General features: G+C 38.4%; 2 protein-coding genes across 3 annotated transcripts in view; one reads left to right on the plus strand and one right to left on the minus strand.

The window, feature by feature from the left end:
- mto1 (mitochondrial tRNA translation optimization 1) overlaps positions 1-14,752 on the plus strand; it is a 16,147-nt gene extending 1,395 nt beyond the window's left edge. Inside the window, exons 2-14 of one of the 2 annotated variants that reach the window (XM_088323648.1) lie at positions 1,781-1,919; positions 3,429-3,650; positions 4,377-4,576; positions 4,869-4,986; positions 6,517-6,815; positions 6,876-6,988; positions 8,821-9,011; positions 9,089-9,219; positions 10,345-10,549; positions 12,103-12,274; positions 12,340-12,449; positions 12,516-12,673; positions 14,558-14,752. In XM_088323648.1, the coding sequence (XP_088179774.1) occupies positions 3,461-3,650; positions 4,377-4,576; positions 4,869-4,986; positions 6,517-6,815; positions 6,876-6,988; positions 8,821-9,011; positions 9,089-9,219; positions 10,345-10,549; positions 12,103-12,274; positions 12,340-12,449; positions 12,516-12,673; positions 14,558-14,665 (1,995 nt within the window). In that variant the 5' untranslated portion in view covers positions 1,781-1,919; positions 3,429-3,460 and the 3' untranslated portion in view covers positions 14,666-14,752. The remainder of the gene's footprint in view (positions 1-1,780; positions 1,920-3,428; positions 3,651-4,376; positions 4,577-4,868; positions 4,987-6,516; positions 6,816-6,875; positions 6,989-8,820; positions 9,012-9,088; positions 9,220-10,344; positions 10,550-12,102; positions 12,275-12,339; positions 12,450-12,515; positions 12,674-14,557) is intronic. The other variant, XM_088323649.1, reaches the window with a different exon arrangement.
- Positions 14,150-24,080, minus strand: LOC148347750 (tectonic-3-like). Its single transcript, XM_088323650.1, has 14 exons — positions 23,628-24,080; positions 20,972-21,086; positions 20,168-20,265; positions 19,913-20,025; positions 19,702-19,813; positions 19,495-19,607; positions 19,383-19,421; positions 19,236-19,310; positions 18,385-18,504; positions 18,227-18,325; positions 18,057-18,160; positions 17,128-17,275; positions 16,283-16,417; positions 14,150-14,997 (listed from the first exon to the last, which is right to left on the minus strand). The coding sequence occupies exons 1-14, from the start codon at positions 23,950-23,952 to the stop codon at positions 14,902-14,904; spliced, it is 1,692 nt and encodes a 563-aa protein (XP_088179776.1). The 5' UTR covers positions 23,953-24,080; the 3' UTR covers positions 14,150-14,901.

Raw genomic sequence — 24,080 nt, forward strand, 5'->3', positions numbered from 1 at the left:
CTTTCTCTCCTGACTTTGATCTCCGGCAAAACTACATAAAATGCGACAGAATCAAATAGGAAAATAAATCCAAACAGCTTGCCAACATCATTTTTGCTGTTCCATGTATTCCGTTACTGCCCAAGCCTGCACAAAATTTAGTCATTTGATTCATATTTACTTTCTTTTGTCTTTTATTAGCATATTTGGTATTGGAGTAATCCAAAAGCAATTGAAAGTAATCCAGTTAAAGTAACCCTACCCAACCCTGTACATAAATATCACAAGAATACCAGTACAGAATTCAAAAAAAATACTACAGAAATATTACAAATATTCTACCGCAGAAACACCACTAAAACACTCCAAAATACAACTACAGTAATACTACAAAAAGACTACAGTAATACTATCAAAATACTAAAAAACTATACTGTATATCCAGTTTTGAAGGGACATTGTGTAAAATATAGTGCCTTAGTGGTACCAAACACTTTCGTTTAGTAAAAAATTGATTTGAATCCTAAGCAAAAGTACCTGAACTATAATACCAATGTTGTTTTTTATTAAAAAATCATAGGTCGAGAAATTTGTATTTCTTTTACATAGAGGAATCCATACATGAGGTAGCCGCCGTGTTTGTCTGGCAATTTGCTGCTACGTTGTGCTCTGGTTTTCATTCGCATTAGATAATATTTATCAACACAAGGATACTGCTGGAAGTGTGAATTTCCCTACAGGGATGAATAAAGTATCTATCTATCTATCTATCTATCTAATGCAGAGCCATGTTGGGGTCAAATATTACACACTGGGGCTTTAAAATCAGTGACCTAATCGACAATTATTTTACATTTATTCTGAAAAGAAAATAATACTGCAGATATATTACAAAATACTACTACAGCAATACTATAATACAGAAATACTACAAAATAATGATTGCAGAAATATTATAAAAACTCTACAAAAATACAATAACAGTAACACTACAAAACTACTACAATAATACCACCACAATACCACAAAACTATATATCAATTATTTTATTAATACAGTAGTAGGGCAGTGTGTATTATTTGACCACTGGATGCAGACGCACTGTGTAATGCAACCAAAAATGAGTGCTAAAATCACAAGGAAGAATACAAACAGAGGAGACTCAAAGTGACCAAACTGCAGTATTTTTCTTCTCCAGAGAGGAAAAAAAGCATAAAAAAGAACGTAAGAAAGAAAAGTATAAAGAAAAAAGAAAGAGGAAAAAGGAGGAGAGAATAAAACAGAAGATAAAGGGAAAGTAAAAAGAAAAACAGTAAAGAATAAAGGTACAAGAATAGAAAAAAGAAACAAAAAGAAAAAAGGAGATAAGAAAGGGAAAAGAAAAGGAAAAAGAAAAGCGTTAATAAAATGAAAAAGAGCAACCAGCTGTGACATGAATATCACATATTTTGACTTACAATAGTAAAATGTTAGATAAATGTACAGTAAATTAAGTAAACAAATCATTAAAACTTTCATAAACTATTTATTTTTACCAAGTGCATTGACATATTAACATTTTGCTGTTTTTCCAAAATAAGAATACAATATGAAAAGATGAATATTTTACCTATTTTACTAAATTTTTGCAGTGTGCATCATAAAATTAGCTACAGTGACTACATTGCGTGCATAGTTATTCTGAAGGAAGTGAAATGTCATATTAAAACAAAAAATATAATCAAAAGTATTTATCCACAATCGCATTTACGGTCCTCCATCGAATAATAAACTGTGCTTGAAAATGTGTTTGCGTGTTTAGTGCCTGCATTACGACTATGATTTCTGCACATCATGGCCGCCTCCTGACGCTTCAAAATGTTGCCGTAATGGACTCTTTTTTTTGCTACGTACAAAATCCTTAAAGCATAGCCGTCTTCTGAAAAATTCTAAATAAACTGGTAAGTCACAAGTCATTTTAAGGTGCTTATTTTCAGCGACTGTCATAATTGCAATCTTACGAGACCTTTCAACTATGCAGAGAATATTCTGATGCAAGTTGATTATTTGAGCAACGTCCGCTTCTTTTGAGGCTGTTTTAGTTTGCATTTAAGCGGTAAAAGATCCGTCTTAAGTTCCTTAAAGATCAATTCTAACATTAAAAAAACGTATTGTAGAATTATGAGATACATGTACTATATCGCTTACATTTCGGGAATTCAGTCGTACAAAGTTTAATAGCCGTATAACGAGGAAAAGAAACCTATGGTAATTAACCTTGTGAAACCCCGGTACCCCTTCCAATTAAAATAACAAAATAGTCCACAGTAAGCATTACTCACGTGTTATATGTATATTAAAAAAATACATTATTAACAAATAAATATGTATAAGAAAATGGTAAATGTGATGTGAGCTGGTGGAGTGGAGTAGCAGGTGGATGCAGAGAAGAGCAGGAGATGTTTTTTTTTAAAGAAACCAATTTTAAACCCTCCACTTGCAAGGATTGTTCTGCCCTCAGAAGCATTTGTTGCTTTAATTGCCTCCTTTTCAACAAGAGTCCCAATCAGAGATTTTTTTTATGGCTGTGTGCCCTTCATATGTTTTGATAATTACAAGCTTTGTTTCCATGGTTATCATGTGTTTGCTTTTCCCTTTAGCATTAATGCAAGCCTTTAGACTTGGAAGGTCAAACTCAGTGTGACTGGATCAGTAATAGAATGTCAACTTGAAATTTTTTGCTTACGGTAGTTTTTCAGGTTTATATTTCATCGTTGGGCCTACTTTTGTAGCCTACCCTGCCTATTATAATCTTGATTGACAAGAGATCTTTTCTAAGCAAAACACAAAGTCACAATGATTTTACTGTTAGTGAATGCGGTTTTACACCTGAACCAGTTCACCACGCTATACAGACTCAACACCGTTATCTATCGGCTGGAGGTAGCATTTGGTTTCTATTTTATTTTTATTTTTAATTAATAGAAATTTAGAGACTCCCTTATTTGTTTTAAATACTCAGAAATTCATGGGTGACTCTGGCCCGCGGGTTGTATGTTTGTCATGCCTGCTTTGGACCCATGGCAGATTAATACAGAATGTTATCGCTGACACAATGCTTTTACAAAACTAACGGGATTTAGGAAATAAGGACAAGACAGAAAGGCATTGTGGGAGGTAGTTCAGTCAATAACATATCAGCACCTTCATGATGCTGTGACACAAACCATAAGAAAACTCGCATTTTATATGCAATTACCAGAGATATAACTTGTCAAGTTTGAATTTTGGATATGCAAAATAATTTGATGTCATTTTGTGCGAAAAATGCCGTAAAGAAGGTGTGAAAAAAAAAATTCAATTCTAAATTGTAAAGTGAAAACGTCATGGGGTGGGGAAGCCATATCCTGGGGTCTCTTCAGACTGTGTGATTTAAGCATAGCTCCACGTCTTTTTTTTTTTTTTTTAAGGTCCTTCGGTTGAGGTCTCACACAAGTCGTCCATGTTTACAAAGAAGCTCCCCACCTTGGAGAGATTCCTCTCCCTGGTCTCCAGACATTCCAGTCACCTTGCCAGACATCAGTATGACGTCATTGTGGTGGGTGGGGGTCACGCAGGAACCGAGGCAGCTGCAGCCGCGTCCCGAGTGGGAGCTCAGACTCTCCTGGTTACGCAGAAGATCCAAACCATTGGTGAGAGAACAAAGTCCTTCATCGTAGTCTGAAGTCAAAATGCAATCATTGGATTTTCCGCGCTATAGGGCGCACTGGACTACAAGGCGCATCCAATTAACACTACTGTGAGGGTTAGGGTTGCACATAAAATATGAATAAAGTGTCTACCTAAAATTGATAAATAATGATGTAGTTAATAAAGATTAATTTAAATAATTATACTGTACTGGTAAAAAACAAAAATATAAATTTTTAAAACATTGACTGTCCATGGCAGACACTCATACACCGTTTTTTTTTTTTTTTGCAATTGTTTCCTTCTTCCACTCCGATCATTGTTGTCACTTTTCCTTCCCCTTATCGGCAACTTTCTTGGAACCCATTATTATGGGTAGAAAAAGGAAATAAAACTAACAAAATCACAATAAAACGAGACGTGGTCCCTCTCAAACAGGCCGATTGACTGGACAGGAAGAAGAGCTCAAGGAGGGCATTATTAACATCTATAAATAAGGAGTTCAATCTTCATGTGTCATCTGTAACCCTTTCTTGTTCATCTTTTCCCTCAAGAAACGAGCGCGCATAAATTGTTGGGTGAAAGCAGGTTGTGTTTGGTTAACGTTACATTTTGATATTAATTCCTAACATCATGAATCCCCAATTTTGCCCATGCATAAGGCCTAAATTCAAAGTTTTGGCCTTTAAGCTAAAAAAAAAAAATCCAGTATGTTCTTATCCTCCCAGGCGCCTTATCATGCAATCCCTCACTGGGTGGAGTGGGGAAGGGTCACCTGGTGAAGGAAGTGGACGCTCTGGACGGCGTGTGCGCTCGGGCAGGAGATTGGGCCGGGATCAATTTCTCCACCTTGAATCGCAGGAAGGGCCCCGCCGTGTGGGGGCCGCGGGCGCAGCTTGACCGTCAACGTTACCGGCAATTCGTTCAGGTTGGAAAACTGTTGAAGGATTTTATACATTTGACTATAAAGGATTTTATACGATTGAATACAAGTTACATTTATTTATTTAATGCTGTAGTTATTTACTGACTGTGCCTTTATTCAATGAGCAGTGAAAGCTCAGGGCACCCTGGTAGGAAATATTGTTTACAGGAATGGCGGGAACCAGACGTAAGGCTGATAAGATAATCAGCACATTTTGATATTGAATTCCCAACACTGTTAATGAGACTAATCGCCGACTTTGCGATGATGATTTCTGTGTTTCGTTCACTCGCAGGCTGAGCTGTTATCCACTCCCAGGCTGACGGTGCTGGAGGGATCGGTGGAGGAACTCCTTGTAACAGAACCAGACCCCGATAAACCCGGATGCCACAGAGTCGGCGGGATACGTTTAGGTGGGTAGCGCAAGATCCTCTCCTCACATGGTTAGTCTGTGCCTCGCCATAATTGCGTTGTATTTCTATGACTATTTTGTTTCTATTGTATTTTAACCATGTGTTTGTGTATTAGGTGTTTTTTGGATGGAGAGGATTTTATCATCTTATTCTAGATTGAATATATATACAGCATCTTTAACGCCTTTGATTACATTGAATACGTTTGATTGAGCATAAAAAATACAGTACTGTATAGAGGTGTGTAAATCTTTTTCTCTGAAGGCCACATACAGAGAAATTGAAATCTACAGGGGTCCATTTGTTTTTATTATACTGGAAAATTAAATGAAGAAAAAAAGGCAGATAGTCTAGACTTTTTCAAAATGTATAGAAAACAATTACACTCATAATAGTATATACTGTATATATTTTTTCATTGGTAAAATATTTTCATCTTTATGTACAGTTATCTTCTAATACTGCCTGTTTGTTTGATTTTGTATTTTATATTATGAAATATTTAGTGAAATAAAAAAATATCTATTCGAAAATGGAGAAAATGATGTGCTACTGACACTTTAGGTTGTTTTGCTGATTTTAAGTATTACTTTCTGTTTTGCTAGGAAAATTATTTGGAAATATAGCAAACTCTTGTAAAATAAGAAAATTAACACCTAGAATGAGTTAAGTGGGGCGGCGCAGTGGTTAGCGCGTGTGCAGCACAGTTCTGAGGTCATGAGATCGAACCTCCTGTGTAGAGTTTCCATGTTCTGCCCGTGCTTGCGTAGGTTTCCTCCGGGCACTCCGGTTTCCTCCGGGCACTCCGGTTTCCTCCGGGCACTCCGGTTTCCTCCTACATTCCAGAAACATGCAGTTCAGGTTAATTGAGCTGTCCAAATTGTCCCTAGGTGTGAATGAGCAAGTGAGTTTTCCACTGCCCGAAGATAGCTGGGATGGGCTCCAGCACCCCCGCGACCCTACTGAGGATAAGCAGTGCAGATAATGGATGGATGGATGAGTAAAGTGATTTAGTGAACAGCAGGATTTTTAACTCTTAATTCTTTTCGCCCCTATTTTCTCTTTTACTCCCTACTTTTTTTCTGTCTGTCTTTCATTCAATCTTTCCACATGTGAAGTCCTTTCTAAATGTTTCTCTTTTTTCCTCACACTGAAGTTTTTGAGTTGTTCCTTGCCCGCATGCTGGTTTGAGATCAGGTAATTGTGCAATTTTGTAATTGTAATCCTGTGTAGTCCTTTGAGACATTTTTGTGATTAAGGGCTATATAAATAAATGTGACTTGACTCTTTATATATTTTTTTCTCTTCTCTTTCATCTTTTCTAAATTTCTCTCTTGCAGTCTTGGTTTCTGTTGCTCTTTCCTTAGTTCTATTTTTCTTTTTTTCTCTCTCTTTTTGCTTTCTCTCCCTTTTTCACTCTCTCTTTAATCTACCATTCCCCCCCCCCCCACAAAATTTGACTTCCCTGCTTTAAGTATAATGCAATTTTGTATGTATTAAAGAATCAAGTTCTCCTATTTCCAAGGACAGCGGGCAAAACCTCTCCAATCTTGGCCCACTCTGTGGTTCTCACCACCGGCACCTTCCTGTCTGGCTCACTCTTCATGGGCCAGAAGACGTCCCCGGGGGGCCGGATCGGAGACGCGCCGTCCGGGGCCGGAATGACTGGGGCGCTGAGGGAACGCCTGGGCCTGAAGATGGGCCGACTCAGGACCGGGACCCCGCCAAGAATCGTGAAGGCTTCGGTGGACTTTGAGCAGGCCAAGCTTATTCCGCCTGACAGTGTACCGAGTCCCTTCAGCTTCCTAAACAGCCACACACGATGCAAGGTCGCGGACATGCTGCATAAACTGAATTATGGTTGGATTTTTAACAAGCCTTTTCAACAGGCCGAGGAGCAGGTGCCGTGCTACTTGACCCATACAACCCCTGGTGTGGATCAGGTGGTAAAAGAGAGTCTTCATCTCAACTGTCACATACAACAGGACACAAAGGGGCCAAGGTTGGTACTCTCTTACTGTGCCTCGCAAAATTATAGCCCCCCCCCCAATAACCTTTTGACTTATTGCCATATTTCTGGCTTCATACTTATAGATAAGAAACCCAGAATATTTTCTAAGAATCAACAATATGTGAGATATAATCGTGCAGTCAAACCAAATGTATTCAACAGTTTATTGAAAAGTAGGCGCCCCGTTGGATTTAATACTTTGTACAACCTCCTTTTTCTGCGATCACAGCCTCAAGTCTTTTGGGGTATGTCTCTAGAAGTTTTGCACATCTTAATATAATATTTGATCATTATTCCTTACAAAAAAAACAGTTCCTTAAAGTTTTATGGTGATGGTTTGTGCACAGCATTTTTCAGATCTTTCCACAGAATTGAGGTCTGGACTTTGGTTTGGCCATTTTAACAATTTTATATTGTTCGTTGTAAAACATTCTATTGTAGATTTAGCTTTATGTTCGTTTTCCTGTCGGAAGTTGAACCTGCGTCCCACTCTCAGATTTTCTGCCATAGTCGCCCTGTACTTGGCTCCATCCATCTTCCCATCAAGTCTAACAATCTTTTCAGTACAAGCTGAAGAAAAACAACCCCAAAGCATGATGCTGCCAACACCATGTTTGACAGTGCATATGGTGTTTGCATGGTGATGTGCAGTGTTAGTCTTACGCTGAATGTAACGCTTTGCATTCAGCCCAAAAAGTTCATTTTTGTCTCATCTGACCAGAGCTCCTTGCTCCACATGATATTTGTGTCTCCCATGTGTTTTTTTTGCAAATGCCAAACAGGGCGTTTTAACGGTGTTCTTTCAGAAAGGTTTTTTTTTTTTTTTTTTTTTTTTAAACTCTTCCATAAAGGGCAAATCTATTCAGAGTACAAATAATAGTTGTCTTATGCACAGATTGTCCCATCTCTGCAGTGTATGCCTGTAGGTCATACAATGTGGGTCTTTTGGCTGCTTGTTTTCTTCTTGTTTTGGCTGAAAGTTTAGAGTCACAGCCAGGTTTTGGTAGGTTTACAGTGGTCTTATGCTCTCTCCATTTTAATATTGTTGCTCGCACAGTGCTCTGGGAGATGTGTAAATGTTGCAGAGACTTCTTGTATCCCATTCCTGCTTTGAACTTTTCCACAACTTTACCCCAGACATGCTTGGTGTGTTCTTTGATCTTCATAAGGCTGTTTAGCCTAGATGGTAAGGCGCCCGCTTTGAGACTGGGAGGTCGGTGGTTCGCGCCCCGGCCGAGTCATTCCTAAGACTTAAAAAGTGGTCGGCGGCGCCCTCTGTTGGCTGCGGCTGCATCGGCTCGCTACAACGGGTCAGGTGCAATCGACATTTCGTTCTGTGTACATTGTTACACAGAATGACAATACAAGGAAATTATTATTATTATTATTATTATTATTATTATTATTCTACACTGTTTGGTTTTACAGAACTCTGAGCCCATCACAGAGCAGGAGCATTTTAATTGATGCACTCCGTAATCGTTAGCCATTTAGGTCGACATTGGTTCTTTCAGAATTGATTCTGGAATCAGTTGGAATCAGTTGGTTGAGTTGAAAACAGCCAATATTTTTGCAACACCTACTTCATATAAGATTATGTCTCCCATGTTGTTGATTCTTGGAAAATATTTTCATTTTTTTAACCTGAAATGTGGCAACATAACAAAATCAATACTTACGCTAGGCACTGTAACTCGGATTACCCTTGATGGCTATGGACTTCAATTTCCGGTTTTCCATTTTCATTACATCAAACATGCCCAATTTGGATCGACATCCCCTGATTAGATACATTTTCAAGTTTTTACCGGTTTAATACTCAGGTACTGTCCCTCCATCGAGGCCCGGGTACTTCGCTTCCCTGGCCGGCAGCATCAGGTTTGGCTGGAGCCTGAAGGGGTCAACTCGGACCTGGTGTACCCGCAGGGTCTATCTATGACAATGCCCCCCGAAATCCAGTTGCGCCTTATCAGAGAGATCCCTGCCTTGCACAGAGCAGAAATCCACACACCTGGTAAATTTGACCACTACCGGCACATCCTGAAAAAACTGAAACACATGATTAAAATGTATGTTTTCAATGTGTGTTAGGCTATGGCGTGCAGTACGACTTTGTGTGCCCTACTCAGTTGAGTCCAGCGCTGCAGGTCAAAAGCACCCAAGGGCTTTTTCTGGCCGGGCAGATTAATGGAACCACGGGCTACGAGGAGGCTGCTGCACAGGTTGGGTGAAAATTAAATTCAGTAGGACCTTGTAGTACAGTTTTACTGGAATAAGGGTGCTGCAAAAATTCAGGACAAGTAAATTCCGATACCAGTTATTCCTACAAGGCCTTATTTTAGGTTGCGGTACGGTACCAGGTGTTAAATAAGGTACTTTTAAAATGGATATTTGTGTCAGTCCTATGGAAAATGTCTTTCACAAATCCAATAAAATTACTGGTGGTATCACATCTTTTTAGCAAGATGCTACATTTGAATGTTGGAAAAAAATGTATATGCCCAAAGAAGTAATGGTATCAGCACTTATATAGCTAAGTACTTTTGTATTCATCTGGAAAGAGTAGTATTGAAACTCTGGTTGGAAAAAAAAAGCATTTTAAATCCTCTATGACGCCGTTGTAATTTAATTGATCTCTAAAAACAATGGCAGGAAATTGTCCGAATTCAAGGATTATTTTTCATACTGTGCTGTAAATCAAACTTGCTTTTTGTCGTTTCTATTTCATTCTTACTAATTAAAATAAGACAAATATTTAAAAAATAGCAAAACTGTCTCATTTGAGATAAATATACTCATTATAAATGTTACTTTTCATATCTTTAAACATCTTTATAAGTTTGTTTCTAAAATAAAAATATAACATTCGATAATTTAGCACTTGAGCTATTCTAGTCTATGCTTGTCAGTTTTTACTGTATAAATGCGTGAGAAATATATGGTAGAGTAAAATATTTAAAAGTAAACAAATAAGGAAAAAAGCTCTTAAAACGAGCTAAACTTACAAGTTTTTTTTGTAGCAAGTGCAAAAAAAAATCCTGCTGTCGACAATCAAAAGATTTGTGAAGTTTGAGCAGTGACTCATATTAAACTTATGTAGAAATGTTCACATTTTACTAGATAAATAAAACATACATTAGATTGAAATACATAAATTTAGGTATGATATCTCGATATACTTAAAATAAGCACAATTTAGTGCCAATGAAACATATTTTTTTGCAGGTTAAACTAAACCAATCACTGAGTACAAACATGTTGCGGAATAGTAAATCCGATGTTTCGTAAATGCAGGGTTTCTGCAGACCTGCCACAAAATAACACTCAAGTATCCTTTTATTTTGCAGGGCTTGTGGGCGGGAGTCAACGCAGGCCGCGCTGCGCTCTCGATGCCCACGCTAGCGCTGTCCCGGACCGAAAGCTACATTGGCGTTCTGATAGACGACCTGGTGACGCGAGGCGTGACGGAACCCTACCGGATGTTCACTAGCCGGGCAGAGTTTCGGGCGTACCTCAGGCCGGACAACGCCGACTTGCGACTCACCCTGAAAGGTTAACCGTTTGAAAAAAATATACGTGTTAATATAGCAGTGTTTGGCATACATAGGAAGATTTCAGGTGTGTTATCAGGTCATTCAGTGTCAGACATTACTCTCAAATTGGAAGTGCCGGTTCCAGGCAACTTTTGCCATTTTGACTCATTTTTGAAGGCTTACAGAACCCAAGACACACCACAGAAAATTGACTTGCACAAAAAAAAAAATCATCCCTCTCTGGCCAGACGATGACAAAGGGACTTCTTTCTTTTAGAAAAAATAAAAGCTCTATTGAAGCGGTAATTACTTATCCATATCTTAGTATCTCTCACCCCACTAATTTACTATGCCCATACTCCCCATCCTACACACTCTTGAACGCTAGATACAGGAAGCAATACAAGGATGTGGGGGCTTCCTCGATGTGTGGACAAATATCTGATCAAAGAAACTCCTACAATTTAACGGTGATTCATCATACTGGAATCATTCGCAGAGGCTTGATACTTATTGATGAGCTGCTTTAAACCCTTTAAAATATATTTTTAAGCGAAAAAAATGAAAAGTTTTTTACGATATGGCAGAGAATTAGTTAAACAATTCAATATTTTTAAATATTATTTAGTAAATTATTAGTACTTCAATACTCCAATACAACATTTTATTTATAGCTCTACATTCAAGGAAACTGCGGGTCAGATCTATCGACATTTCATTCTGTATACACGTGTACAAGAATGACAATAAAGTATATCTGAATCTGAAGTTAATCAAAAAACGTTTTTGATTTGTCATAAGTGAGAATTATAAAAATGATCGCAAACGCTATGGTGTGGGTATGTGCTACGTATTAGTCAGAAGGAATCTTGGTCAGTAAGCCCCTCTCCCTGATGACACTCGGTTGTTGTGTAGTTTGTCCCTCCCTGTCTGCACTGTGATTGGACGGCTGGGTAAAGGAGACATTAACAAGCGTCTTGTTTTTCCCCAAGTTTAGCGCGGAGTATTGCAAGGAGATAACCTCCTCGTCGTACTGCCGGCGTTTTCAACCGCGTTAAAAATGCAGCGTTGCAATTACAAGTAACTCGAAAAATTTGCTCAGAGCAGGGAAACGTTATGGTAGACACGGGCTGTAACTGTAGCACATACAATGCGTGTCACATAACCTCTTATATAAACCACTGATATTTAATACATCACCAACATGAGTCTTACATTTATTTAAATTTCGGTGATCAGTACACTACCTTAAAATAGTACAGTGGCATTGGAACCTCACTAGTTTTTTATTGTCTAATTAAATGACGAGCAGATTTTTTTTGTGTCAAACCCCCGTCTCTTTTACCATGCTTTGCTGTGCTATTGCCTTTCATAACTAGTATATTTATGATTTAATAGTTTACAAGGGCACACATTCATCACAGATCTAGCTTCTTGTCTTTGCTCTAAAAATCCACCAGATCGATGCGATCGAGTTCAAAATGTACACAATTTTCTTCGGGGGACCCTCGTAGACTGTCCACCCACCAGGGTCTTACTAAATTTTGCGGAAAACACTGTATGTGATACCAGGCTCTGAGGAGGTGGGATGCGTGTCGTCCTTGCGCTACCAGAAAACAGTGAGGGTGAGAGACAGTCTCCAGGATGCCTTGGCAGCTCTTCAGGATGTTTCTCTTCCCGCTGCAACTTGGAGACTTAAACTGCCTGGCACGCACATCAGCGAGATGAAAGTCGACAATCCAACGCAAGTTTCATACTCGAGTGATAATCCGATGCATGTTTCCCTGCTTAAAACGCTCTCTCTTTCAGGGCTTTGGAAATGCTGCAGTACAAAGACGCCACTTTTGAGATGCTGGCCTCGATTTTCCCAGAACGTCTTTCACCTTACGTGGAATTCTCCCAAAGGCTGAAGATTGAAGGTTGTAAATAACTGTTTACGATGATGTTTTGAGCACCTAGCATGATGTTGGATATGTGCCCTGCAGCTGTGTACAGGCCTCATTGCGTCCTCCAGCAGAAGGAGATGGAGAGAATTCAAAAAGAGGAGAGCATGGCCCTCCCGCAGGATTTGGACTATTTTGCTCTGCCCGTGTCAATGTCACATGAAGTCCGGGAGATTTTGGATAGAGTTCGGCCAAGTACGGTGAGTTTTACATAAAAGCAAAATCATTTGTTGTCGTGGTGCTTTCTAAAATATATTTTGCAGCAAGTAGTGACACAAACAATGTTACTGCTAATATGGAAAACGCCTTAGGTGAAGCTAGCCTAATTAATGGCATGCCCTTAACGCCTTTGGGTTCATTACTGTTACTGCGTAACAATACAATCCAAAGGAGAGTGAGGCTAAAGACAAAAACTACATAAACACATGCAAAGACGTCCAAATGTGAAAAAAAAACAAATGTAAGTAGAAATTAATACGTAAAAAAAAAGATATGTAGAATTAAACTTTGAAAACAAGGGACGTTCTATTATTTTTGTTCTTTTTGTTATTTCATCACTTTTCTTGTTGTTGTTGTTTTATTTTTGATTTCCTACACATTTTTCATCTCTTAATTTCATCATTTTGTTGTATTTATTTATCTATATACAAAGTTTGTACAGGTGCTTGAAATTTTAATTGAGGGTTGAAAAGTGCTTACATTTTTAATGAAGTGCTAGTAAATGCTTATAATTGTCGGCAAGTTTCTCAACAAATTTGCTTAAAAATGAAGCTGACACTGCTCTCTAATGGCTTCGCTTTGCCACTGCATTCGTTCCCTCGTGATTAACGGTAGCAATCATTAGTTTGTATGACATTGTCCTCGCCACCTACGGGTCGCACCCAAAAGGACAGGTGCATGCTACACCTAAACAGCATACTATGAAATGTGTATTAGTGCAATGATTACCTATGAATAAAAGACATTTATTATAGGACATGCAAAAAAAATAAAAGTAGCATTCAGCAGTGGCAAATTGCAATCAGAAGATCTTCCTGCAACTGAAAATGTAGGCTGGATATTACTGTAATTTTTACCCAACCCCTATATGGAAAAATATTTGTTTCAAAAGCAAAAATCTTCACGATTTACTCAAGGTCTAAAAATCATATGTCTTGATATATGCACACACAAGCTTCCAAATCACATATGTAAATAGCGGATATTTTTGTGGTTCACACACAAAAAAAAATCTTTTAAGCTACTGGAGAAATCACCTAATTTTAACATTCCCGCCAGAAAAATTATTAGTGTTTGGACTTTTGTTTCTCCTAAATTTTGTTTTGTTGTTTTGAGCTTTAGACTTTCTACCACTAGGTGGTGTCAGTGAATTTAACAACTTCCAGCCACCTCTAGACCAGATAAGTGGAACAAATTAAGGTTTTAGCTCAGCCTGAACTTGAAAAAGCAAACCCAAACTTGTTTTCCAATACATTATAGAACCTGTAAAATTTTATCTATCAAAAGGCGGTGTGCAAAAGGGCCCCCTGCCAATGTTCCCTCTATGATGTGCGCGTTGGAAATCGCGCACTGCTCAGACCTTCTCAGCGCACAGGAATATCCATCCAGCGCATAAACATCAGGGCTCCAAACTGCAAATTTAAATTCCTAGAAAATTCTACCAGAATTACAGTGCATGTGGGTAAAACCATGTGGGTTTACTCTGTGTGTTTTAAACATGGTTTTTTAAAGTCAATATCAACACAAGATTGAATAAACTAAAGTAAGTACGGTTGTGAGCTGATGCTGGAGAGAGGAGAGTGGGGATGGGGTCAATGAAGGAGCTCATCCCACAGTTAATTAACTTGAATAATTAGCAAAAATACATGAACTATCATACCAATATTATTTATAAAAAATATTTATAGGTGGAGACATTTGTATTTCTTTTACATAGTGGAATCCCTACTTAGAAAGTTTATTTGGCATCTTGCTGCTACACTGTGCTCTTGGGCATGGTTTTCGTTCGCATTGGACAACACAGTGCCATCTAGTGGTCAAATATTACATAATGTCCCTTTAACCAACATCCTTGTTTCCCCCAGCTGGGTGCTGCTACACGTTTGCAAGGAATAACGCCAGCTGCAATTGTCCACCTTCTCAACTACGTTCGCTACTCGGGGAAGAAGGAGAAAAGGACACAAAGGAACTAAAAATACAATCAATAAACACACCGCAAAGGCTGTTACTAAAAATTGTATACCTCTAAACTTTTAATAAAGAAGAATTCTATCAACCAATTTTTTTTGTACCTGGTGAAGAATTCTAATCCTGTTAGCTACTGGACTGTGAGCAGCGATCCACACTGAGTGAGTATTACTGTCATAAGAAAGGGTCCATCAAGCTCAGTAGTGGGTATGGTGAAGCATCTTGCTCCCAAAAGTCTCATTCAGAGTATTCCAAAGTCCAGCACAGGTTTGCGGAAAACCGTCATGTCGGCAAACACCACCTCGGTGGTTAGGGTGATGGCAGATGACAGAGGACACTGGAAGACATGAAAAGTGGGTTGCTGAGAGGGGGGAGGAGACGCATACCGTATTTTCCGGATTATAAGGCCCACTGGAGTATAAGTCCCCCCAACTCAGGAGGTAGAAAATACGCCGCTTTCTCCTTCTGTTTTTACATTGCTTACGTCAGACTCATTGTCACTTCCGCTTGCCCTTTCTGCTGCTCGATTACCATTTTTCGGCTGCACATTCTGCTATTTACACCTTATAATCTGCAGAAGACGATCTTCTTTTCGGTGCCATGTTTTTCAGGTCTTCTTGGTTGTTTTTTTATAAATTACTGGTGTTGTACAGCGCCCTCTTGCTGTTAAGTGTGAAAATACCATGTGAAAAGATATACAGTAATCCCTCGGTTATCGCGGTTAAAGGGGACCAAAACCACCCGCGAAAAGTGAAAATCCGAGAAGTAGCGATGCCCCTTCAAAAATGCGTAAAAAATATATATATATATATATATATATATATATATATATTTTTTTTTTTAAATTATTTTATTTTATTATTTTTCAGACCTGCGAAGCTCTGAACCCGCGAACGTGGAACCATGAAGTAGCGACGCCCCTTCAAAAATGCTTAAAAAAAAAAAAATATATATATATATTTTATTTTTTTTAATTGTTTTTTTTTTAAATTATTATTATTTTTTAGACCCGCGAAGCTCTGAACCCGCAAACGTGGAACCGCGAAGTAGCGAGGTCTTACTGTACCGGTAATACAAATTTTAAACTCAATTATATAATTGCGTGTAAACAATTTCACATATTAAGTCGCGCCAGAGAATAGGCCGGGCCAAACTATGAAAAAAACCTGCAACTTATACTCCGAAAAATACGGGAAGTACATTGAAAATATAAAATGGAAATTTTGTTTTCATATTGTAGCCAATGCTAACTAAATAGTTTTCTCTTTAATGCATATTAGAGGTAAAATTGGGCCTAAAAAAATCCAGCCGGACAAATCAACTTGATTTGAGTGACCGAGCCTGAAGCAAACTTGAATTTCATCATTTCATTTGTGAGGGCCGGTCTGAGGTCTACCCACAGTACACAGAGCAGTTTCTGACCTTCGGAAGGTTTAAAAGTGTTTCAATTGTGTGTGGGGTTTTTTTTGGCAACCTGTTCCTAAATTAGGTTTTAAAAGGCATTAAAAGTCTTGAATTTAGCCTGCTTCAAGCTGTAAGAAACCTGTTTTGACATTTTAGGTTCGGGTTTAGATCCTACCTCTAATCCACATCAAGAAGTTAGAGGGGAAAAAAAGACCTACCTCAAACTTTTGACACTTGAAATGATATTTCACACCCACGATGTAGTTCTGCGGCAGATCTATTTGGCCCACACGAGACCACAACACTTGCACTGATAGCAAGACTGGCAGGATGCAGCCTGAATCGCATGTTTCCTGCAAAGGGCAATCGTCGTTTACACCTGAAACATCATAGTGACAAAACAAAGCACTCTCCAGGCAAGAAAATGGGTGAGGGTTTCAAAAAGTGAGAAGTCTATTGAGGAAATATCGGAATTGTGTTTAACGCGCACCCCTGATTTTTACATAAAAATCAGTATAAAATTTAGTTTGGCCTTTTATTAATCTAGACATTGAAAGTGACAAACATTGTTGAATACATGCTGCTATGTTTCAAATCACTTATTGAAAACTATGAACATAATACCAACATTTGATTTACAATGTATTCATTTGATGTCCTTCAAGTCTGATTCACTACCAGATACACCAATTTGTTTTTTCCCTCGACGTGGTTTGTCAGGATTATTTATATCACTGATTTTATGTTTTCTCTAACATCTGTCTCTCGTGTGATAATGACACAAAACTAAATGCCCATTACATACAAATAAATACAGTACTCTTGCCTACGCAAACTACACAGATTTTAATTTAAACTCACAACCCTAAACCCCCGATTCACGACGGGAAATCCTACAATAACCCCTTCCCCACCTCGAAACCTTTCTCCTCTGATCCAAACAATTCACGTAGGTCACTGTTTTTGACTTCAAGTTGGCAAATTTCGCCTATAGGTGAGAGATTTCCGTGCCTGGCTCCCAAACAGTACGAATCTCACAATTTACACATTGAATGATTAGTACCTCTGGGCTGCCAGGACATTCCTCCTTAAAAACTGTGGTCCAGTCCGGATTGGAGCCGGAGCTCCTGGCAATCTCGTCAGGAATTCCATTTTTTAGCAAGATGCTGCCAATTTTGGACTGCAACTCCCCACAGTGTCTGGAAGGAGAACTAAAAACAACAAAAACAAATCATTAAAATACCCTATTGAGGGTTCTAAATTATTGATTTATTACACTATTTACACCAGTGATGTCAAACAGGCAGTTGATGAGCCGGATCAGGCCAACCAACAGATTGAGACAACGCTGAGAAAAGCGCAAGTGATAAACGAGCTGCAGTTTGAAGTATGTCCACTTGATGTCGCCAAACCTAGGCGCTACTCATAAACAACTGGAGCTTTAGTTCTTTTTCTCTTTCTTTCTCTTTTTGTTTTGTCTTTCTCTAATCTCTTTTGATCTCTTTCTTTTTCTTTCTAAATTTCTCCTTTTATCTCTCTTCCTGTTTCTCGTTTCCTTTCTATGTCCCGCTCTTTTTTTCTGTCTCTCGTTCTCACTCTCTCCTGTCCGTCTCTTCATTTGTTTCTTACTTTCTTCCATTTTTCTTTTTATCTATTTCTGCATATTTGTTTCTCATTTACCCTGAATTTCTCTCTTTATCTCCTTTCATGCTCATTCTCTCTCTTTTTATCTCTATTTCCCTCCTTTACTTTAATCTTATAGCCGTTCCCTGTGAGATTTTTTTTTCTATCATGTGGCCACCAAACCAGCAAAGAAGAAAAATAAAAAGACATAAAGGAGAGAAAGAGAAGGAGAGAGAAAGAGACTGCAGTTCATTTTCCTCGCTTTCTCTCAGCAACGCCTCAATCCCTTGGCGGGTCTCATAAGGCCTGCCGGGCCGCACGTTTGACACCACTGACTTTGAGACTGACTGCTGCCTCCTGTAGCCATACCTAAACGTGCAAGCCGTGAGTGTGTTGTGTGCAAAGAGGATGCTGGTCTGTGTGGAAGGGTCAGAAGAGCAGCCGCCCAGTTGCGGTGTCCCCATTATGGTCAGCTGCCGTGCTGTCAAGGAACATGACTGTACAAAAGTTCACTTCTTAACACAAGTCCGGGAGGATACAGGTTTCACAACTCCGTTGAAGCGACCGCGGACACTGGATCCCACTAGTAGTCCAACTTGGGGTTTTGTAGGCCGTGGAAACGGGCGAGGTGTCAATATCTAAAAACAAAAACTATGAAAATAATCTGTTTAGCAATCAAACCCAAAACTGGAAATACCTTGAATTGGACCGAATGCACTTGTTGAGACAGCTGGTCAATGTTCACGTCAGCTAAAACTACATCCACTGTAGCGTTGGACAGCTCGCCTCTGTCCGTGTACGTGATCACATACTGCACCTGTATTAGATTGGAGATATTACATACACCCTTTTTAAGCACTTTTAATAAGTTTGAAAGCCAACTTTCCAATGTCTCCGGTACCATTAAAATAATAAATATGGAGTGAATCATGTATTTTGCGATTTTTAATCTTGCGTGTACATTTATCAAGAGACAACATTTCTAGATTTAGATCTTGAGAAAATGGGAAATATATTTGTGGATCTGAACAATTTGTCTGTAAATATTTTAGAGACAAATCTCTCCCAATATAGGTGTTGGGTAAAATGACTGAATTAATGTAATATGTACCTTACATTTTTCAATTGCAAGAAGTTCCTGCCATTACAATTTAGCATTAGGAAACGCTATCTTGATTGTTTTTCCAATATTCTTATGTAATTTTCACATTTAATAGTGCGCTGTTTAGGTCAACATCTACCTGTCCTCTTAAGCACGACCCGTAGGGAGGATGACGCTTCATAGAGCAATGCCATACAACCCAAAAACGAAGCGAAGCTACCGGGGAACATTGACAACCTCATTTTTAACCAGACTTGTGAAACATGCTAAAAATTTCAAACATTTCTAAACACTTCACTCAAAATTCAAGCACTTTCCAATCCTTAAAAACACAACATAAATTTCAAGCATTTTCAAAGATTTCGAGCATTCGTGTAAACCTTGTAAATAGAAGTAATGCTAGAAAAAAAGCCTAAAGACAAACTATAAAACCAAAAATAACCCACCTTTTTTGTCACATTGGCACAAATGTTATTTTGCAGACTTGGCGTAGGCCAGTCAGAGAGAGGGGTGATTGGAATCTTTAGGAATAAAAAAATCATATTCATCTTAATCCAGGGTAAGATTACATAAAGCAGGAAATTGAAAATTACCAAAAGGTCGGACACATCTTCTTGTGCAGGTTTTGGAATCTGTTGGCAACATATTTGTTGACATAAAGGACCAGACTTTTCTTTTTCCTTTTTAACTCAAGTAATCACTTACTTTAATCAGGTTTAAATCAGAGAAGTAGGAGAGTGCGTTGAGATTTGGGTCTTTGGTGCAAGACTCAGCAGTAACCATACGTGTACAGGACAGCGATTCTGATCTTAGGAAACCTGCAAGATGAGGAAGAGCTTTTAAGTATGGTGATCGAAAAGTGGAGACACAACAGGGAAAAACATGTTTTTATTACTTGTGGTGTTATCTTACGTGCGGGGTTGCGATTAAGACAGAAAGCGCGGCCAATTCCTGGAGAAGGCAGACGAAGGAGCCCGCGCATAGATGACCTGCTGCTGACATATGTCTGGATGACATCATCCACCTTGCAAATTGATTTGTATCATTACAAACAACATAAATCTAATGTGTCATACATAGATTATACAAGAATATCGTGTTCCTAAACTTCCAATGGGTTTACCCGATAAAAACGTCTGCTGTGGCTGACACTTGTTGCTTGTGTTGGGGAAAAGTGATAAGAGGCTCCTAAAACTGGAAGCTGAGGTGAAGTAGTGGGATTCTTGACTGGTTGAACTATTGGCAAAGAGCAGCTAAATGTTAATAGGCACAAAATTCTCAATTTACACCTCTTTTTGCATCACATATTATAAAGAAGTGGGTTTTTTTTTCAAGTTACAAATCAAACTTATTTGGGGATAAATTTGCAATGATTTACCTGGTGATTGAACACAAAACAAAGATTCTGTCACACTGACAAGAGAAGCGTCCACATTGGCCCGGAACACCAGCCATTTCTCAATGCAATCTCCTAACCTGTGTAGTGGGCAAAATATATTCAAACCATTCAAGACATGTTCTCCTATATAGTGCCTAGTGAATGTATTGGGCCCCCCAAGATGTTGCCACATTTCAGGCTTTAAACTTAAAGCTTTAAAAAATCCAAATATTTTCGAATAAAAAATATATGGGACACAATCCTGAAATAGAACTAAATTATTTCAACATTTTATATTACACCTACAATGAAAAACGTGAAGTTAGTTGTTAAAATATTGTCCTCCTTTTTGTTCAGCTTAGCCAACTGATTTCAGAAGTTACCTGATAACTTCTGAATGATCCAATGTCGACCTAAATGACCAACAATGACAAACAGAGCGCAACTGTGCGTCATTAAGTCTTAGTTTAAATGTACCTGAAGACCAAGAACACACCAGGCATGAATAGGATAGAAGACTTTGCAACATTTACACAGGTTGTATGTAATATTAACTTGAAGGGGGGCAATATTTTTGGGACGTCTACTTTTATTTTATTTTTTAGTGAAGACAATACAAAGTATTAAATAAATTTGGTTACTTTTCACAATTGTGTCTCACATGTTGTGGATTCTGAGACAATATTTCGATTGTTTTTTTGTATATATCAGTTTGAAGCCTGAAATATGCCAATATGTCAACAAGTTCTTGGGGGGATACTACTTGCACAAGGCACTGTAGATGCAAAGTTGAAATCCTCTTACTCGAGTTTCTGATGACATCCCTTGAAGACTGTGCTCAGGTCAGCAATGCCGCAGTCATCATTGTCACAACAGCAGCCGATGTCACAGAAATCGGGAGTTAAATCGCAGGTGCAAGCTGGATGAACATGAACTTTGTATTAGTACAGTAGACCACAAGGGAAGGGTGGAATACGATTTTTATTTCGGCCCTCGTCTATGTATTTATTTTGCATGCCCAAAAACTTACATCTCTCAGACACGTGTCTGCTATTGGTTTGCGCGATGGCATTATGAAAATACAGATATTTTATTGGCCAAACTACATCCCTCAATGCCTTTCCCTCAAATCAGTTGAGAATCGTCTGTGCTGTGTAAACACTTTGAAATTCTCCAATACAATACTATATTTTTAGTTCAGGTAGAGCCCAAGAGGACGGGTGAAACAGGGCACTGAAATTTGTATTAGTGCAAGGATTACATTTCAATAATGGACATTTATTATAGGTCATGTGAGTGGATAACAACATAGTAAACATTTTTTACAACAAGATTAGACTCAGCACTCCGGGTTAAGAGAAAATTAGGATAAAAAGAATGTCCGGATAAATATGCAAAACTATTTACAATGTAGTTCCTGGGAGTGGCCAGTGTTATTAACACATCAAAACAATAGTGCATTGACATCTAGAAGTAGCACAATTCCAAAATAAGTTGAGAAATAAGATATGAATACCCATTTTTATGAACATAGGCAACACACATATATATATATATTCAGATTTTTTTTTCAGATTCAGATCTACTTTATTGTCATTCTAGTACACGTGTATACAGAACGAAATGTCGATACATCTGACCCGCACAGTTTCCTTGAATGTACAGATATAAATTCAAGTCAAGTCAAGTCAAGTCAATGTTGTATTGAGTTGGAGTATTGAGTACTAATAATATACTAAATAATTATGGCTATGTATAGTATTTTACAGTAGTGCAAATATATATATATATATATATATATATATATTATTTTATTTTTCCAGTTGTGTGTGCTTGTTTAGGGTGGTGATGACCTTGTTTTAAGGGACCTGTAGTACCTTTACGAGAATAACGCATTACTTTAACACGGTGTTTCCTGGTAACCATTGACACCAGTGCTATTTGTTTAATGTGGAAGTGCAAAAACAGCCTGGAGAGGGATGGGCGACGCTAGACTGTACTTGCCCAAGAAAACCACAGGAAGTGGTACCTAGACAACCCAGCAAGCCGTGCTTTAGCTATAACCAATCGACAGTATGACCAAAAAAAAATGTAGTCTTACATTATATGGGAAAAGATGCCTTGGTACTCAAACAATTCAGTGCTCGAACACAGATTCCAAACTGATTATGGTCAAGTACCGGGGTATCACTGTATGGTTTTCAAAGTTGTAATCCAAAGTGCAATGGGCTTGCAGTAAAAATCGCGAAACAAACACAAAGCAAAAAAAAATATGGAAAGGTAATAGAGCAATACATTAAAATAAAATAAAACTTGATTTCAAATGCATACATGCCAATATTTTGACATTTTAAAGCAGTATATTTGATTGCACACTTGTTTATACGTGCAGAACGCAATCCATCTCCAGAATATTACAAAACAACAACATGCGCTTGTTTAAAACCGGAAGTGGCAAACTTTTACCAAAAATGAAATCCATTGCGATCGTTGGAGCAGTTTATTTACGCACAAATACTTAGTATTGCTTAAAAATGAGGCAGCGGAGCCATAGACTAAAATACTAGTCTTGAGTAAAGATTTTTTGTTGTGGTTTAAATTTGAAAAATGGTAATTTAAGAAAAATCTGTAGACTTTTCAAGAGAAGAAAAGCAGTAGTGAGTATGCGTCAGTGTGATCACACGTGTTGAGAATTGATCCGGATTTAGAGCATTTCATTGCCTCAGTTTGTCGATAAAAATAGATCTCAAGGACATTGATGATAAGAGGAAGGAAAAGAGGACAAAAGTGGGAAGAACAATAAAGTTAAAGAAGAAAATTTTACGATATATGAGAATGAGTCTCTGCCATCCAACTGTTGGTCAAAAGTACAGTAAATGCTTCAAATTTGTTTTATGTCTGTATCTTATTACATTTAATAAAGTTTTGATTTCTTTTCCTTGCTCTCATGTCGGGTGAGATCAGGGGATGGCGTAATAGTAGTCTATACTAGGGCTATACTAATAAACATGACTTGACTATAGGGACTAAGGAGTCGATTAAAGTGTGGAAATCTCCCAAGGTCTAAATCAATTTCATTTTAGATTAGCCGTAGAGAGATCGAGAGAAAAGAAGAGTGGGAAATAAATATTATGAGAGAATAAGACGGAGGGAAAGAAAAATCTATCTATCTACCTTGGTCATATCCCTCAAGAGGGGTGACCGACAGCAAGACAAACACGTACAATAACAAAGCAAATTAAAAAAGGGGGAAAGGAGAAAAAAGGGAAAGAAAAAAAAAGAGAATTAAAGAGGTGAAGAAGCAGAGAAAGAGAGAGGAGGTTAGTAACAGAGAGAGAATGGGAGAAAAAGAGGGAGAGATAAAGAAAAACATTGGGAAAAGTAGAAAGAGGGAGAGAGACGCACAGAGAGAAATAAATGGGAAGAAACAAAAAAAATAGCTTTTGCTGTTGTAAAATACCTTCGGGGTCTGTCAGTACCCCTACTGTGGGAATTGCCGAGCCTTCATCAGTCCCGTTTCTATTGTTTATGGTCCAGGCGGTGGCATTCACGCCATCAATAGTGTCGTTTGTGGACTCCGCGGTGGAATTCACGCCGTCGAATGTATCGTTTAAGGATTCCACCGTGCCATTGAGGAGACTAGTGAGGTTCACAGCATCTGTGGCCCCGGGAGAAGGAGTCGCTAAACTCGTCTGTCCATCAGTCGGCGTAACCTCGCTTTGCGCCAAGCAACAAACAGATACAACGACCAAGACTAGCAGACGAACCCAGTAGCGGTTGGTCATGTCTTCACACAATAACCATGTTGCACATGTATTCTATTTGGTTATTTGAAAACAAATTCAACGTATCTATTGTTTTCCCGAGTAAGCTAGCTAATCTGTGTACACGGTCCGGTTGCGAAGGCATCTCG

The sequence above is a fragment of the Urocampus carinirostris genome, chromosome 19 (assembly GCF_059441175.1).
Source record: "Urocampus carinirostris isolate Australia breed hairy pipefish chromosome 19, RoL_Ucar_1.0, whole genome shotgun sequence".
Lineage (NCBI taxonomy): Eukaryota > Metazoa > Chordata > Actinopteri > Syngnathiformes > Syngnathidae > Urocampus > Urocampus carinirostris.

Bases quoted from the DNA above. Each gene is read 5' to 3' on its own strand.
- LOC148347750 (XM_088323650.1), bottom strand. From the start codon at position 23,952: ATGACCAACCGCTACTGGGTTCGTCTGCTAGTCTTGGTCGTTGTATCT. The intron at 19,422-19,494 runs GTAAGTGATTAC...TGTTGCCAACAG, and splicing joins CTGATTTAAACCTGATTAAA to ATTCCAAAACCTGCACAAGA. The intron at 16,418-17,127 runs GTACTAATCATT...TGCCCTTTGCAG, and splicing joins AATGTCCTGGCAGCCCAGAG to GAAACATGCGATTCAGGCTG.